A 17,348-nucleotide genomic window follows, 5' to 3' on the forward strand; every position below is an offset into this window, starting at 1 on the left:
TTAGAAATCATTTCATCCTTTCAAATTCACATGCAATGTCATATTCTTGAAGCTGTGTTTTTTCTGGTCCTTAGTGTTCCCGTAGCTCTCGGAGCGCAGAGATTGTAATTGGAAGTTTAGTAAACAGCTGTGTGTAGTCATTGGCTGGTAAAATGTCTGTGTCTTAGAGGGGCATGGAATCCTGGTTGGAGGAGCGGCTTGATCGTGGAGACAGTAATCTTGGTAATTATGAGTTGTGGGCTTTAGTCCCAGCAGCTGGGAGTAGATCTCTGCTGGCTTGACCCAGACACAAGTCTAATTAACTTCACTTATGGAGAGCTGTTAGATAGTTATTGTCTGCAGTTACATATAGGAGACTTTGTGCTTTTCCCATTGTCACACTGTCTAGTTAACAGGACCGATGTTCCTGAAATGCTAAAATGATGCTGAAGAACTGGGTCTGACTCCATTTCCTGAGCTGGGCTTGATGTCCTGCTCAGAATACCAACAGTGGACTGTGGGGTGCTTTCTGGATGTGTTCATCTTGGTCTTTTAGGATAATTATGTCCGGGAGAGCCTGTCTCTGAGATAGAAACTAGTGAATAGGCACGAGCTTACAAAAACTGACTTTACGCCAGTGTTAAAATGCTCTGTGACACACATATTATAGACATTGTCTTAGATATTCCTAATTTCAAAATCCACAACCAGTAGCTACACGTTTCAGTTTATTTCATGCTTGCCACACCTCGTGGGATGTTCTGTTGTCCTCACTCAGACCTGTGAAAATTGGTGGGAGGATGGTGAATGCCTCCAGTCACAGGTCTTTCTTCACTTGTTAGAAGTGATGGTGTGTTTCAACTTCAGGGTTTCTACGTACTGTAAATATGTAAAGAATAGAAACATGTGTCAACTTAGTAACAACTAAATGCCAACTACTGATTGTGAATCCAGTGATAAATATAGCACATTGCTTATAGTGATATAATTTGTGTGAATCTCTCCTTTCGTTTACCACTGACATAATAAATAACCAGATTCTAGAAATGTTGCTGCGGAACATCTACTACAAGTACTGCATTCTACTCTCCAGGGTCAATCAATCGATTAATCTCTCTCTCCCTTCCTCCATCCTTCTCTCTCATTCTCTCTCTGTGTGCACATGTGCATGTGTAATTTCTCTGTACTGCATTAATGTGTATATTTAGGTGCATATTTTGATAATGTCCACTGAAATCTGCTTTAGTTGGTCCTGTTTCACTGGCCATCTAGTTGTGGCATGTATACATGCCTGCGGGGAGGAGACATGTGTCTGATTGAACTCAGTTGGGACATTCCAAGGTTGTGTGTCTTAGTTGGAAATAAGTATGCTTTGTCACTGGTTAAATCACTTGAAAAAGCCATAGAAATACGGCTTCCTGGGGCTTTTAAATCTCTATTAAGTTTCCTAAAGAATGAATGCTATATTCTCTAGAAAACTAGAAATAAAAGGGTAATTTAAATGGAAAAGCTGGTGTTGTACAAATAACTTGGAACAACAGCAATGACAAGAAAACTAAGCCCCAGTGCTGCCAGTGGGAGTTGTGGGAGGTCACGTCAGACAGCTCGTAGGGGCCATGGAAGCTGTGTGACGTGAAGGCAGGTTCATAGGGCAGCGTCTTTTAGAATGGGTGCGAGTCATCCTCAGGTTTTGAAGGGAACACTTTGAACATACGTTTTCACTGTTGTTCGTAGGAGTAGATGATAGTCAGCATTTTGTTTTCCTAATCTTGTAAGTATCTAATAAGAGTAGCAGTCACACTTTGCATTGTTTGAACATTAGAAAATAAATGCTTTATATTAACTTGGAATAAATCGGTGCTTTTAAAATACTCTTTTATAATTTGTATTAGTATACAAAATGGGTTTTATTATGGCATTTTTCACACAAAATTTGTTTTTGTTGTTTCTCTTCTCCCCTGTTCTTCGTCCTCTTGCATGCTCCCACACTTTCTTCATTTATGTCACGTGTGTTCTTCGCCATTTCCTGGTCAACACCTCATTTCCGTTTTGTGATCTGTAGAGAAGTAAGGATGTGCTTTGTTTTTCTGCAGAAACGTGCTAAGGGGCAAGTATTATTTGACAGAGTGTGTGAACACCTCAATCTCTTGGAGAAGGACTACTTTGGACTTCTAATTCAGGAAAATTCTGAGCAGAAAGTAAGTGATTTCAACGTTATGTCTATTTTTTTCTTATCCATTTTAATTTTCAGAGTAATTTTAACTTTGATTTGCACATTTATTATGAGATTGTGGCAAATATATTTAAAATGATCATGTGAGAGACTCACTAAAGCTTTTTGGCATTTTGGGTTCAAATAATGCTTTCTCCCATCATAAGCAGATAGAATGGAATGGAATGTTTCTTATCTTGAGATTGAAAAAACAGATTTTAAAATTATGAGAAAGCTTTAGCTCTTGAATTCATAGTGGAATCAACTATATAACGAATTGTTGAGGGGAAAGTAATTCAAAACACATACATTAAATGATTCAATCTTGGGAAAATTGATGCTGTAATGTGAAGATTATCTTTTTAAGTAATATTATCTCAGTCATGTCCTATTTTTGCCTCATGGTGCTAAATACTGAGGCTGGCCAAGTAGCTTCATTTTGCCAACATACAGATGAGCAGTCCCCTGGGTAGTTACTGAAAAAGCCTGAAAATAGGGAAGTGGGTACCAGAACTGTTGGGAGAAAGTACATGAGTGCTTGCTTAGAGACGTGGGAAGAAGTGTGTGTCTTGCTCAGTGGACATGAGTGGCTTTGTGTGGGAAAGATACTGGTGTCCCTGTGGTTGGGCTGCTGTAGGCAAAAGGTGGCTGGGCCAGGTGATGCTTGACCAGGCAGTGCTGGACTGGCCCTTGGAGTAGAGCTGCCAAATGACAGGAGTGTGCCGAGACTATGTCTACTCTGAGTTTTTACAGAGCATAGTGTGGTGTGTGATCTGAAGTTTGTACTAATTTTATAGAACTGAGATTTTCAGTTTGACAGGTAAATTCAGAATGGAAGTATTGACCCTTTCTGGCAGAATCAGGACTAACTTCTAGCCATCAACATTATTAGGAAAAGGGCCTTTCCTCTTATACTTTACTTTGTGAGTATCTGTGATTGCTGTGGGTGAGAGATGTTGAGTAAAGGACGGAAGACTGAAGTGGTCCAGAGTTGTACTCTACAGAGGAAGCTCATTTAGTATCTTAGATTGTTGCTGTGCACCGACCCAGTGTGAGCATTCTGTTAAGATGTATAGAGCACTCAGTTATGGAGAAAGAGGTTTCTGTCTACTATCAAACATTCACATCTCAAGCAGTAGAACACAGTAGCCATTGGAGGAAGCATAGTGCATATTTTGTTATTTGCCCATACCATGCCATTGTTTGTATTTACATATCTTAGTAATGAGATAAACACTTATATTTTAAGGCATGATAATTATATGCAAATTAAATTTTCTCAGCTTGCTCAGCTTTAACTCCCTGATCTGTAATTTGTGGTTTAATTCTACCTTCAGACTAAAGACAAATTGCATGCTTGCCTGCTGAATAGTATTTTTATTAGACTGTTTAGAGCAGTGTCCTCAGAAGTAATAACACACTTCACTAAACAAGCCAAATGCCTTTTAGAGCAGTGAATTACAAGTTGGTCTTGTAATTTACAAGTTGGTAATGGTTCCAATCATGTGCTTGTCTGTTATTCCTCAAAGCTCCAAAAGAGGAAGTGTTGGGGACTTGGCAACCATATCTTTTTTTTTTTTTCCCCTGAGACTGTTTATTGGTGGGTTCATAGGAAAGTTTAGTTTTTGTAAAATACAAAAACAACTCAGCTTGGTATTAACTCTTTGTTAGTACAAACAAAATAAACAACATTAGGAAGTTAAGTATTTCCGGAACATTTCTCTTGAATAAGATACTACTTAGAAATAGGATTTACTACTTTTTAATATTAAACTTTCAATACACATGTCTAGTTCATATCTTATACCTGAACCTCTGATCCATATACTCTGCTGTCTACTGAACACTCCTGGTTTAAAAGCAAACTTGATCTTCCCCTTGAATGGTGCCTGCCCCTGCAGAACAGTTTTGGATTCTTGTTTCTCCTTACCTCTCTCAATAGTCAGGTGTCTGTGATCTCAGCCTCACTTAGAAACATTTCATGCATACAGTTTAATCTACAGTCAACGTGAGCTTTCTTCTCAGCAGTGATAGTCAGTGCTTGCCAGATTTTGTTTCCCAAGTGAGTCTTGCTGGCGTATCTCCCTGCTCATACATAGCATTCCTCATTGGCAGTTTTTTTCTCTTATGTAAGTGCCTGCCTTTCCTAAAGAGCTCTCTAAATATCTTACTATGAGAGAAGTTCCCCCGCCCCAAGGCAGGCCTGTCTTCTATCTTCTTCTATCCCCAGCTCAAAGGAAGTTAATAGTTTCCTTGTCATAAGCATATTTAGTAAAACCTTGCCTGTGTGTGTGTGTGTGGGGGGGGTTCTCCTCTTTACTCTGATTTTATCTGAAAATAGGCTGCTGAAGTCTAGTGAGGGGTAGAGTTTTGTGATGACAAGTTCCCAGGATTTGGTTGTGGTAGAGTTTTGTGATGACAAGTTCCCAGGATTTGGTTGTGGAAGGGGATGGCCAAAGTCTGGGAGCTTAAGGTTGTTAAAACAGATAATATGGTAGGGAGCAGGCTGGGAGTACAGCTCAGAGGTAGACAGTTCAGCCTCTTCACATTTGAGATATGTAAGGCTAGACATGGTGGGTTCACTGCAGCCTGCTCATTGACAGGAAGGTGCCAGTGCTGAAAAAGCAGTGCAGCGTTCCTTATTTAGTTTTTCTTAGGAAATGTCATGGGAACACGCTTGTGAAAGGGGATGGACAAGCATGCTGGCGTGTAGTCTTTAACTGTAGAAAGTCAAGAGCAAACAAAGAAGCATCCTTTGTGAGCCTCTAAGGACATGAACACGCAAGTGTAGCTGACTGTATTAAATTACATGTTTTTGTGACTTTAACATTCACATTGCATAGCTTTTTGGATACCTTACTGTTTATATATAATAAATACGTATAGATAAAATCCAGGCCTTAAATACATATATGGCTGTGTATAGTCTTCTTTTCTTCTCCTCCCCCCAAAATCATCAAACTGTCATCCGAATTTAGGTTCGTCATTCCTCCTTTGAAGTTCTTGAGGTTTCTACTGTGGAGATGGGGGTGTGTGCTGTGTATATGCCAAGCTAGATCCACTTTGCTAGATCCCCAGCTCTGTGTTTTTTTCTCATGCAAAGTATTATATGTATTTAAAGAATACTTACTTCAGGTATTTACTTCAGCCTTTTGTAAAGTGGAATTCAGGCAGAGCTATAAATATTTTGCGTAACAACTTGTCATCAGGGAAAAATCTCTCCTGTCTTTGGTTAGTTGTTATGACTCTGAGTTGGATGCCTCTCAGTTTATAGTGATTATTGAAAAGTCTCTTGTAAACCTTGCTATAAAAAATATTAAAAGTACATAGAATTAAGCAGCAGCATGTTATTCTTTGATACAGAATTATAACTCTTAAGTAGTTTTGGTATTCATGTTTAAATGAATTAATCATTAAAGATACTGAACTTTCTTTACAGAGAAAAGTCTTGAACTTCTGTTGTTAATAGAGTTCGGCATTTGGCCCAGGCATTATAAGTCATTTTGCTACCAACCATATTGCAAGAAGTGCTTGTTAGAAGCATAGTTGATATGCAAGCTCGCTTTATGAAGATTAAAGCAGTTGTCTAATAGCCAGACCACACTTCCCCGGAAGCAGAAACAAAAGCTCATAGTAAACCCTTTGCACATATAAACCAACTTTAAGCGAGATTCTGTATTCAGTTCATCTAAACTTTATAACCTTCCATTCTCCAGATGGGTAGTAAGTTTCACTGTGACAGCAGCATTTCAGCAGACTGCCGTTGGACCGTGGAATATGGTTCAGTGCATATAGTGTACAGCAGTCTGGTTCAGCACCATGTATTTCTGTGGAAGAATGGAGACTTAAGACTAGCTTCATCCTTCCAACATTTGCTACAACAAGATGACTTTGGTTGACTTTGTTAAATTCTGAGACCCAGATGACCCAGGGCTTCCCAAGACAAATGAAGACACAGGCAGACTGGTTTGGGGTGAGGGGTTCAGACTCTGGAATCTTAAGATCCAGCCTGAAGAGTAATGTGAGACTATAGAGTGGAAGGTTTTTGTTTTAGTTGGGTAGATGTTGTGATTTCTGTTTTCATGTTGAAGAAATTGAGGCTTCATGGGGACAAGAAATGTTTTGAAGTCATAGAATTGGTGCTAGGACTGCTAAGCCCAGAGTCTGCATTTGTGGCTGGAGTAGCCACTTCTCTAACATCGTGAGGACACAGCCTCTGTTTCCTTAGGGGATAGCGTGTGTTTATGTTTGTGGATATCTGTCAACTTGCCACCATCTTTGATCTTATTATCTCCTTTATTTCACTGACGCCAGTCTTCATTTCTTCCGTCTCGTGCTTTATCTTTTCCTTTCCTAAGTGTCAACCCAGAGAAGTTGCTTTGTTTTGTTTCATTTTTTTGTTTGGCAAGTATGGTGGGACACAGATTATGCTTTCTCAGCACTTGGAAAAGTAAGGAGGATTGGGAGAGCCAAGAGCAACCTGACTGAGTGGTGAGGCCCTGTCTTAGTAGTTAGAATCAAGGAGAGCAAGTAATTTATGCTTATGTGTAAATGGTAATCCAGAGACTATATTGCTCCATGGTCTCTGCTTTTTCCTGCTCTGACTTCCCCCAACCTGCAAGTGTAAGCCATATAAACACTAAACACTTTCCACCCCCAAGTTGCTTTTTCTTTTTTTCTCTTCTTTCTTTCTTTCTTTCTTTCTTTCTTTCTTTCTTTCTTTCTTTCTTTCTTTCTTTCTTTCTTTCTTTCCTTTCTTCCTTCCTTCCTTTCTTTCTTTCTTTTTCCTTCCCTTTCTCTCTTTCTTTCTTTCTCTTTCTTTCTTTCTTTCTTCTTTCCCTTCCTTCCTTCCCTTCCTTCCTTCCTTCCTTCCTTCCTTCCTTCCTTCCTTCCTTCCTTCCTTCCTTCCTTCCTTCTTCTTTCATTGTTTCTTTCATTCTTCTTTCTTTCATTGTTTTTTTCTTTCTTTTTCTTTTTCTTTCTCTTTTTTTTTCACAGAAAAGCAGACTAGAGCAGATCTGACGTAAGATGCTACAGCAGCCTTCTACTGTCTTGGCAGTCAGTGTTGTGGAAAGTGGCCTAAGAGTGACTATCTCAATTTAGTTTGCCAACTTGTCACTTGTGAATGTCTAGATCTGTAGAGCCTCCTTCCCTCACTATGATCAGGTATTGGAGGAATTAGTGCTAAGGATGGAAAGTGTGACAGCTGGTACCTAGGGTTAGTCTGCGGGGTTATAGAAGATGTCTTCATCGTTTTTTCCTGGAACACAGATGCCTTTGGCTTCTCTTTAGTAGTGTGTGCCTGTCCTTAAGGAAGCTGGAATTTGGGGGGCCTGTCTGCGAGACCAGCAGAGCCCCCTTTCTGTCTTTTTTGTGCCCATGATGTAAGGGGTCTTGTTTGAGTTTGTACCAGTTGTTTGATTTTGTCTCTTTGTGTGACTTTTACTGTCTTGGTTTCACATGTCAGCCTCCTCCACATCTCCAGCCCCAGTCCAGCCTGAACTAGGAGCTGAATGCTATGCTTTTCCTGTTCTTATGCAGTAATCAGAGCTGCCCATTTTTGAGCCAGCTGTGTAGGACAACAGCTGCAGGCCGAGGACTCTGAATGCTACACTTTTTTTTTTTTTTTTTCTGAGTGGAAAATAGAGTTGCCTGCTAACATGGCACTGGAAGGACCATTTCAGGGACTCACTGGCTCTCACATCAGTGCATGCAGCTGGGAGATCAGTGAGACTGGACCATGCTCCGGTGGCTCTGTAGAGAGAGCTTGGACTGTGACCAGTATTAGTACAGGGACATTCATGCCTTGTTAGTTGTGTCTGGATCCCTATGGCCAGAGTTCTTGTGAGTGGTAGTCAGATCTGAGGGCTGCTTTCCAAGGAGGCTGCTGTCAGTGCTTCTTAGTGGTGTGTCAGGGTCTGTTGCACCATTTCATAGACTGACAGACACTTGTCTCTGAGGGAACAACAGACATTTTGTTCTTCCTGTGTGGGAATAAACCTGTGTTTACATATAGGGGTTAGGATGCATTGCTATCAGACTTACTTGCTATAGAGGCAATTGTTAGATCGGTGTGTTGTTTCTCAGAAAATGCACTTGCTCTGCATTACAAAAGGGAATGGACTTCCTGTGACTTAACAATAGGGCGGGAAAACACAGAGTACAAATGTTGATAATCTGTGGGAAGTGTTTGCTTTAGTTTGAAAACTTTACCATCCTTATGTGGCTCAGGGTTTGTTGGTTCCTCCCTCCCTTCCTTTCTGCCTCCATCCCTCCCTTCTTCCTTTCCTCTCTCCCTCCTTTCCTTTGTCTCTCCCTCCCTTCCTTCCTTCCTTCCTTCCTTCCTTCCTTCCTTCCTTCCTTCCTTCCTTCCTTCCTTCCTTCCTTCCTCCTCCTCCCTCCCTCCCTCCCTCCCTCCCTCCCTCCCTCCCTTCCTTCCTTCCTTCCTTCCATCCTTTGCTTTAAAACATAATGGTTTTTGAGCTTTTTGTTTGTTTGTTTGTTTGTTTTCTTTTGTTTTTGGTTATCTCTCAAAGAATGGAAATGAGAGGCAAATGGAAGGATGTTTCTTTTCAGAATTTTGTTTTCTAAATTCAAATGAGAAAGGAAAGAAAAGAAAGGAAGGAACAATTTTTTCTTAAGATCAGAAAGGAAAATACTGTCTGTAATATGACACGTTAGCTCTCTCCTTGCTATGGAGGAGTTACAGTGACTGGAGGCTGAAAGGTGTGAAGAAGTTGGCTTCCAGGGTTGAAGTGACTGTTTGAGCCAGCAGTTTCCAACTCACACTTTATTCTTAAGATAAACTATGAATGATTTACTATTTTAATGTCTGAGGGGTGATGTGTGAATCATTTTTTGTAATAAAGATTATATACAGATAAATTATATCTAACCGCTATCATATTAAAGATATCTAACATTTTATCACATACACTCACACCCACTCACACATGTGCACTCAAACACACACACACACACACACACACACACACACACACGCCCAGTAGAATGCTAACAGGTGAAAGCTGCTATAAGGTATGGACTGTAAACTGTTATACCTTTTAGCTACTTATGAGCTCTGTGTATATACTTATATAAACTGTTCCATGTGATTTGGAGATAGTTCTTATGGATAACTAACTTTTTCTTTCCTCCTACAGAACTGGCTAGATCCTGCAAAAGAGATAAAGAGACAGCTGAGAAGTGAGTAAAGAAACATACTTATATTATTCTGTTACTTCTGCCTTTAATAAAATCCTATAGGGAGAAATACTGTAATAGTAGCATAGGATGGAGTGAAGGCTTTCTTTTGGATGCCGAAACCAACAATTGGGTAAGATACTGTAGAAGTGGCTTTAGCTGGGCATGGTGCCAGGTGCTTGGAGTCCTAATACTCAAGAGGCTGAGGCAGGGAATCCTGAGCACCAGGCCACTGTAGGCTGCACAGTGCGACCTACTCTAAACGGCAACAGCAAAGCCAAAGTGTCGTGACTGTGGGTGGCTTAGAGACTGCCCTTTGAGGAGGCGGTAGGTTTAGGCTTACATGTATGTGAAATCTACTTGTAAGAGGTAACAGCCTGGCTTTTAAAAGACTATCTGGACATTTTGGGGTGACATTTATGTTGTATATATATGTTGTATCTACTTGAATGTGTGTGCAGTGTGTGCATTTGTGCATGTGTGGGAGAGAGAGAGGGAGGAAAGAGTGCACACACTAGAGGTCAACTTTGGTGTCTTCCTTGATTATTCTTAGACTTGTTTTTTTTGAGATAACATTTCCTCACTGAACCTGGAGCCCATGAATTTGACTAGATTGCCAGGCCGTTGAGGTTACCAAACTGCCTGAGTCTACAGTGTCTGCCTCCCAGTCTGGGGTTTGGATACACGCCACTGCTGTGTCCTGCTGTCACACAGGTGCTGGACATTGAGTTGTGCAGACTGAGCATCTCTCCAGCCTCAGAATATCTACCTTTTGTTTGAGACAGTTCGCTTTATGTATACCTAATATAATTGTACTGTTCCTTTTAATTTGAAATAGTAAATTTTAGTTGCTAAGCATGTCCTAAGCCCTAGGGGCACACCAGCTCATAGCTACCTAGTGCACAGTGCAGGGAGTATGGAAGTCTTTTTTCCAGAGGTGCTGAGGTGCCTGTCTTCTCTACAGTTCATTTCCCCCAAAGGTCAAGACCACTTTATTTTGCCTGCTCCTTTTCATTTTCACCTTTTATTTTCCCTGTGGTAATTCCCAAATGGTTCCATGCTTCCCACCTAAGCAGCCTCAGGAGCCAGGGGAGACATGCCTCTGCTTGTGGCCTTGTAGGTGATGGCAGTGGCAAGAAATGTTAGCACCACGGAGAAGTCTCTGATAGGGTCCTGGCACTCACTTAAGAGACGAGGAAGCCAAGGACAAGTGGAGTCCTTAGACTTGGGGCTAACAGTCTGAAGAGCGGTCGTGGTCATCACAGTGCTCCTTAGACTGGGCCTGAGGGCTGTCCAGGGAGAACTAACCAGCAACACTCCTGAATTGTTGATAACATTTGTACATTTTCTAGTCTTTTACTATCCTAACATCAGAGCACTGGAACAGTTCTGTCTCTGTGTACCTCTTGTCTCCTCTTTTATTGTTCAGTCTTCTGTTTTATTATGTTTTTCTCCCTCCTCAAAAACAAAGCTTGGTCTTACTGTTGTCTTCCCCTTCTACATTTTATTTGTTTGTTTGTTTATTGTTTTTTTTTTTTTAATTTATGGACAAGGCTTTACTGCTGCCAATACTGGTAGTGAATTCACAGTCCCCATGCTTTAGCCTCCTGCGTGCTGGGATTATAGGAATATACAATCATAGCTGGTTTTCTGCTCTTTGGTTTGAGCTTATATGTTGTTCTCATATCTTCTATTTGTAGATTCATCTCTTCTACCTTATCCGAATAGCTTTTCGCTGGCCAGGCTTTCTGCCTTGTCTGGAACTTAGGCATACTCTGGAACTTGGGACTTTGAGTAGAAAGCTGGAATAGTGCCATGCATTCTGGAATGGTTGGCTCTCCAAGCTTTGAACAGCGCTGATGTCCCAGCATCCATTGCCTTCTTTCCTTTTTCCTTTGCATTTATTACTTCCTGTTTAATGCATGATGGAAAAGCAAGGAGGAAGTAGTGAGTAGACAGAGCTGCATTATGCTGGCATTATTGAGGAAACTGTCTCAGAAAAAAAATTTTTTGTCCCTTCTGCATCTGGTACACACTCTGTAAAGTGTGTCTGTTAAGAAAATAGAGTTCCTGTACTTACTGTGAACCCAGAACTGGCAGGTGACCCAAAGAGAGCAGGGCAATGTCTGAAATGTGATTGATGGCCCATAGAGTTCTTTGCTGTAGTTTGTTTTGTGCCACTCAGATTTGTAGACATTTCCTGTTGGAAATTGCCCTTCAGAAAAAAAACTTAAAAAGAAAGTTTGAAAACTTGAAAGGAAACTTTGAAAAAAAAAGTGCTTAAAAAACTTGGAAAGGAAGACTCCTGTTGATTATGAATCATGTTCTTATGTCTTGGTTATTTATGAAGTGTTTTTTAAGAGTTATTTCAGGACATTTGCCTTCGTGGTTTGGCAAAAGGAATAGCAGCACACGATTCAGTGTGGCTTTTCTAGACACTAGAGTTCTTTAAATGATACCCACACTGTGTCCTCCATGAGCTCAGCTTAGAAAGTATAGTTTTCCTATCGTGGGAGATAAAGTACTTCTCCTTTGATTTTATCAGAGTAGTTTTTTATAGGTAATAGGCAGATAGAAGGACTTGCCTATTGGTCCTCATCTAAAATTTGCCTTAAATTTTGGTTATTTTCTCAGTAGTATAGCAATTAGGCTGTATGTCTAAAACCTGCCTGTGATTAATATATAATAACTTGTAATTAATTGAACTATTTTTTATGTAAAGTTAGGGATAGCAATTAAATTGAAAATTACAAGTAGATTTTAAGTGTACTTACCATGAAAATAAGTATGTGAGGTAATTTCTTGGTTAGCTTACTTGATTTAGCCATTTCATAGTCTATACATATTTCATGTATCTTTTGTACCATAAATGTATACAGTTTTTGTCAGCTGAAAATGTTTAGCATTTTTGGGTTTTGGAAAAACATCCTAAAGTGCAGATATTCTCGTAAAAGTGCATGCATGTAGTCAGACCTGTGTAGTTCTGTGCTGGTGTTAACATGTTTACCAGATCAACAGGGCACTCGGGAAAGGGCGGTCTGGTGAAGGGAGCCTTACTTGATTATGGCTTGGCCGTCACCCCGTAGACTGACCATGCACAGTCCGGGTATTTGACAGTGGCCTGGTCCTGCACTCTGAAACCTGAGAAGTCTTCATAAAGCAGCCAGGGTCTTACCCTATGCTCCTATCTTTAGAATCTGTTGAGCAGGCCTGTTACACAGAGCTTTGTTTCCTGATGGCTACTGCGAACACTTGAACATTTTCATCTTTTGCCAACAATTTTGAAATCCCAAGTATTTTTTGTTTTTAAAGAATGGGGAGTATTTAACAATGGAAATCCCATGGGTGAAACAGGTTTATCTCGGAACTGTTTAGTGGAGATCATTCAATTTATTGTATAATAAATTGCCATATAAAAGACATAGTTATAAAAATTAAGCCTTTTTTCTTTAATAGAGGCTTATATATGTTAATTTCTACCTTTTAAAAAAACATTTCATCGGTAATGTCTAGGTGATACTAAGTTACTTAAACAAAACAAAAAACAACGCAATCCCCCAAACCTGTAAATAACTAACATTTTATAATCACAGGTCTTCCCTGGCTGTTCACTTTCAGTGTGAAGTTTTATCCTCCGGATCCTTCCCAATTGACTGAAGACATCACCAGGTACCTTGTGTTTACATTTTGAAACGAATCTCTGCGTATAGCTGATATCTCTGTGTTCTGTGAGTATGGTTGTGAGCAGAAAGTCAAAGCAATAGAGAAATAGAGAAAGTACAGTATAAATCTTTGTGGTGTATGTGCACCACATGTGTGCATGCTTATCTGTGTGTGTGCACCACATGTGTGCCTGCTTACATAAGCACGTGCACCACACGCTGTCTGCTTATCTGTGTATGTACCACATGCATGTATGTCTAATACCCACAGGAAAGAAAAGGGAAATGAGCTACAGGCAGTTCTGAGCTGATGTGGGGGTGCTGGGGAGCAAAGCTCTCTCTTTCTGCCCTCTAGGCATTTAATACATATTATTGTGTATGTGGGAGTGCATGCAGATGGACATGGGGAAGTAAGAGCACAACTTTGTGGAGTCTCTTTTCTTCTCCCACCTCTGTATGGATTGTAGGGAGTGAGCTCATATCTTTGGGCTGCAAGTGCCTGTATCTGCTGAGCCATCACTCAGCCTCAAGCAGCTTTGAAAATAAAGCAAACTTAGATGTTCACTTAAAAATGGATCTTGTCTCAAATAGCTCGAAGTATCACCAGTTTCAAAACTTTTATTTACTCTTCTTTGGTTCTTTCATATTCAGATAATAAAACGCTTAAAATATTGCTGGCAGTTTAAAGGCATTTTAGTATTTTAGATTTTAGTGTGCAAGTGTTTCTTAATAGTATACCCCATGTATACCTGTGTTAGTCTCACTGTACAGGTATCATGTATTTTTATTTATCCATTTAGTATGTAAAGATATCTCTTGCTGTGTGGGTGGGGGGGTGCGTGTGCATGCTCTTGTGCACATGAATGTGGTAGTCAGTAGTCAAGCCCAGGAGCCATCTACCTTGGCTTTTGTTGTTTTGCTTTAGCATTTATTTTACTTTGAATACGTGTGGGTATGGGCACAGAGGTGCACACCACCCCCTGGAGACCAGCAGAGGGTGTCTGACTCCTCTGTGATGAAGTTACAGGCGGTTGCAGTTGCAGATACGGGCAGCTCCAAGCACCCACATCAGTCCTCTTCAGTGTGTGCTGTTAACCACCTTGCCCAACTGTGTGGGGTAGGTGTGTGGGGTCAGCAAGCCCCAGAGATCCTCCCGTCCTCCTGCAGCAGTGGGATGATCAGTACACACCACTGTGCCTGGGTGTTCTTGTGGGTGCTGGGCCTAAAGCTCAGGTCCTTCTCCTTGCACAACAATCACTTTTCTGACCTCTCCCCAGCCCTGGAAATTTGTCTTGAAAGTCATTTGGACTGGTGGCTTTTCTTCCTTAGTCCTCCACCCTACACAGTAAAAGAAATGACAGAGTAGAGCTCTCGTAGAGTCAACGATAACTGTTTCATTCTCACCTCTCTCGAGATTATGTGAGTGAGAATACACTTATGTTACAGACAAGGATTGAGTTTAGAAGCAAGAGCGTTTGCTGAGCTGTGAGACAGGGTCATTAATGGTAACCAAGGAAGGTTGTGGATCAAGTGTCTGGACATCTCAGTCCCGGTAGACTATGTGTGTAATAGTATTTCTTAACTTTGTGAGGAGTTAGTGCAGATGACGGTTACTGTGTAGGCTTGTGCAGCTACACACACAGCCGAGGAAAATGGTGTAGTGTCTGTACTTCAGAAAACAAAAGGGACTTAGAGGAGGACGGCAGGTCTCCGGAGCCTGTGCTTTTGGTGCTTCTGGTGGGCCAGTTTGCTTTGCCAGTGTTGAATGCTCGCGAGAACTTCAAATAATGGACATTTATTGCCAAGGTTGGAAAATGGCAGGTGTTAGGTTTGCTCTCACCTTGCTGCTGAATACCAGTGCAATTGCTACTCACATTTTAATCATGCCTTGACTCAGGTAGCTCCAGCGAATAAATCATAATAAATAGTAGCTCTTGTACCTGCTCAGTGAGTTTCTTGAGTGTGATCTCTGGTGTGTTGCCACATAGGGAATAGTTCCTCCGTGGAAGAGCCTCTTAACAAGGAGTGTAGTGGACGTTTCCTGGCAATAGTGTGTGTGGGGAATGAGAATCCTCTGGTGATTGCGACTTGATTATACAGGCATATGTTTAGTTTTCTGTGTAAAAAGTGCTTGAAAAGTTTCTCATCCTGTGGTGGGGAGAATGACGTGTACCTGCTCTGACTGAAGCCCCCGCGTGTAGCAGGACCAACCAGCTGCTTGAGACCTGTAGCTGTCCCAATTGAAACCCTCACTGTGACACGACATTTCGAAGGTCAGCAGGCTTTTGGAGAGGCCGGGAACACTATTCAGAATGAAGTCTCATACTATGTAAAGAAATCAGCTGGGAAATTCAGAGAGTTTCTGCTAGGTTTTCTTTGAAAGTGTTAAGTCTTGGTTCTGAGAGAGGGAGGACCAGCGCACGTGAGGGGCACGTGGATGAGCAGCAGGTGCTGTTCGAGTTCAGGACAACCTGGACTTCAGCCTCAAAGCCAGTTCTCTGGAGAAGCTCAGCTGTGATTCTGTGATTCGAGAGGTCAGGCGAATACAGCCTTCCTTAAAAAGAGGACGTTTGAAACCCATGAAAATACCCAGACTATAGCGTCCGTGAGAAGACTGCTTTACCCAGAACATCCCAGAACAATTGCCAGTGCTTGTGTGAACCCTTTGATAAGTGTGGGGCTGTGATGATCCTAGCATTTCTGTCCCTTGTGGATACACCCACGGAAACCCGCACAGCTGCGCCAAACTAGGACCCTGTCTGGTTGTTCTCTGATTCCCCAGCCTCGAGGCCTGCCCAGATGCTGTGCCGCCCTTGTCTGTGGGATAGAGGACAGGAAAAGGGTGCAACAAGTGGGACTTACAGGCATGGGTAGAGGTCATCACTGGGAGAAGGTAGTCAAGTGGCATTGTGAATGATAACCCCAAAAAGATCTTTTAAATGAGGGCACTGCTGTTTGTTTCAGGGTCATTAGAGACTTCAGCAAATGGTAAAATATGGGAGCCAAAATCAGGTTTTAACATAGGTCCCCCAAAGGGGTTGATAATGGGGCTGAAAGAAAAAAAAATCCCCTCAGAAAAGAAATCACATTTTGTATTTAGTAGAAAACAAAACTTCTCATGTAATGGCAGAATGAGACAATGAGATTATTGACTGCAGGTAGCTGTTGCTGTTACAGCCTCCAGTTAGGGATTCCCAGGCTCCATGAGAACTGTTTATTTATGCATCTGACCTTTACCCTGCCAAGACTTCTCATGGTAAAGGTGTCACATTAGCCTTGGGCAAGTACATTAACTTGCTCACAACTACAGTTCAGCTCTCGGGGCTGCAGAGTGCTCTGTCTTTCTGCAAAACCAAGCTAGCTATCTCAGACTAGGCAGTGGACGAGCAAGGGCTGCAGTGTAGACTAAAACAAGCATTTCAGGAAAAGAAGATACTGGTATAGAAAGGTAGCTGTGAGCAGGAGTGACTGATTAATATATATGCATACATATTTTGTGAATGATTACTGTCAAGATGTCTATTCTCTTAACTAACTTTGTAAAGTTTTAGGAGCTGAAGGAGCAGAGTAAACCTTCATGTTATGGGAAGGCTGTCTTTGCTGTGAATATAAATAGTCCCAATAAGCCTGCCACAGAGGGCCTCTGAAAGGCTCTACCCTGCAGGGTATCAAAGCAGATGCTGAGACTTAAGGCCAACCTTTGGGCAGAGTGCAGGGAACCTTATGAAAGAAGTGGGAAATAGTAAGACTTGGAGAGGACAGGAGGCTCCACAAGGAGAGCAACAGAACCAAAAAATCTGAGCACAGGGGTCTTTTCTGAGACTGATGCTCCAACTAAGGACCATTTATGGACATAATCTAGAACCCCTGCGCAGATGTAGCCCATGGCAGTTCAGTGTCCAAGTGGGTTCCATAGTAATGGGAACAGGGACTGTCTTTGACATGAACTGATTGGCCTGCTCTTTGATTCCCCCCCCCCCCCGCCAGGGGGGGAGCAGCCTTGCCAGGCCACAGAGGAAGACAATGCAGCCACTCCTGATGAGATCTGATAGGCTAGGATCAGAAGGGGATGAGGAGCTCCCTTATCTGTGGACTTGGGGAGGGGCATGCGTGGAGAAGGGGGAGGGTGGGATTGGGAGGGGAGGAGGGAGGGAGCTACAGGTGGGATACAAAGTAAATAAAGTATAATTAATAAAAATTAAAATTTTTAAAAAAAGCCAAAAAAAAAGTCCCAACTATGTATATCCGTGTGCAGTGGAATACTAAGATTTAAGGACTTGAGGGGGCTAAAC

At 41.6% G+C, this 17,348-nt stretch overlaps 1 protein-coding gene across 22 annotated transcripts in view; it reads left to right on the forward strand.

The window, feature by feature from the left end:
• Positions 1 to 17,348, forward strand: part of Epb41l2 (erythrocyte membrane protein band 4.1 like 2) — a 154,326-nt gene that overhangs the window by 90,974 nt on the left and 46,004 nt on the right. For all 22 annotated transcript variants that reach the window (XR_009587921.1, XM_060373254.1, XM_060373258.1 and 19 more), the window contains 3 exons: positions 2,073 to 2,177; positions 9,355 to 9,397; positions 12,988 to 13,063. Coding sequence is in view for 21 of the 22 variants with exons in the window: in XM_060373254.1 (XP_060229237.1) it covers positions 2,073 to 2,177; positions 9,355 to 9,397; positions 12,988 to 13,063 (224 nt within the window). In the remaining variant the exon portion in view is untranslated. The remainder of the gene's footprint in view (positions 1 to 2,072; positions 2,178 to 9,354; positions 9,398 to 12,987; positions 13,064 to 17,348) is intronic.

Source organism: Meriones unguiculatus, chromosome 20 (genome assembly GCF_030254825.1).
Source record: "Meriones unguiculatus strain TT.TT164.6M chromosome 20, Bangor_MerUng_6.1, whole genome shotgun sequence".
Classification (NCBI taxonomy): Eukaryota; Metazoa; Chordata; class Mammalia; order Rodentia; family Muridae; genus Meriones; species Meriones unguiculatus.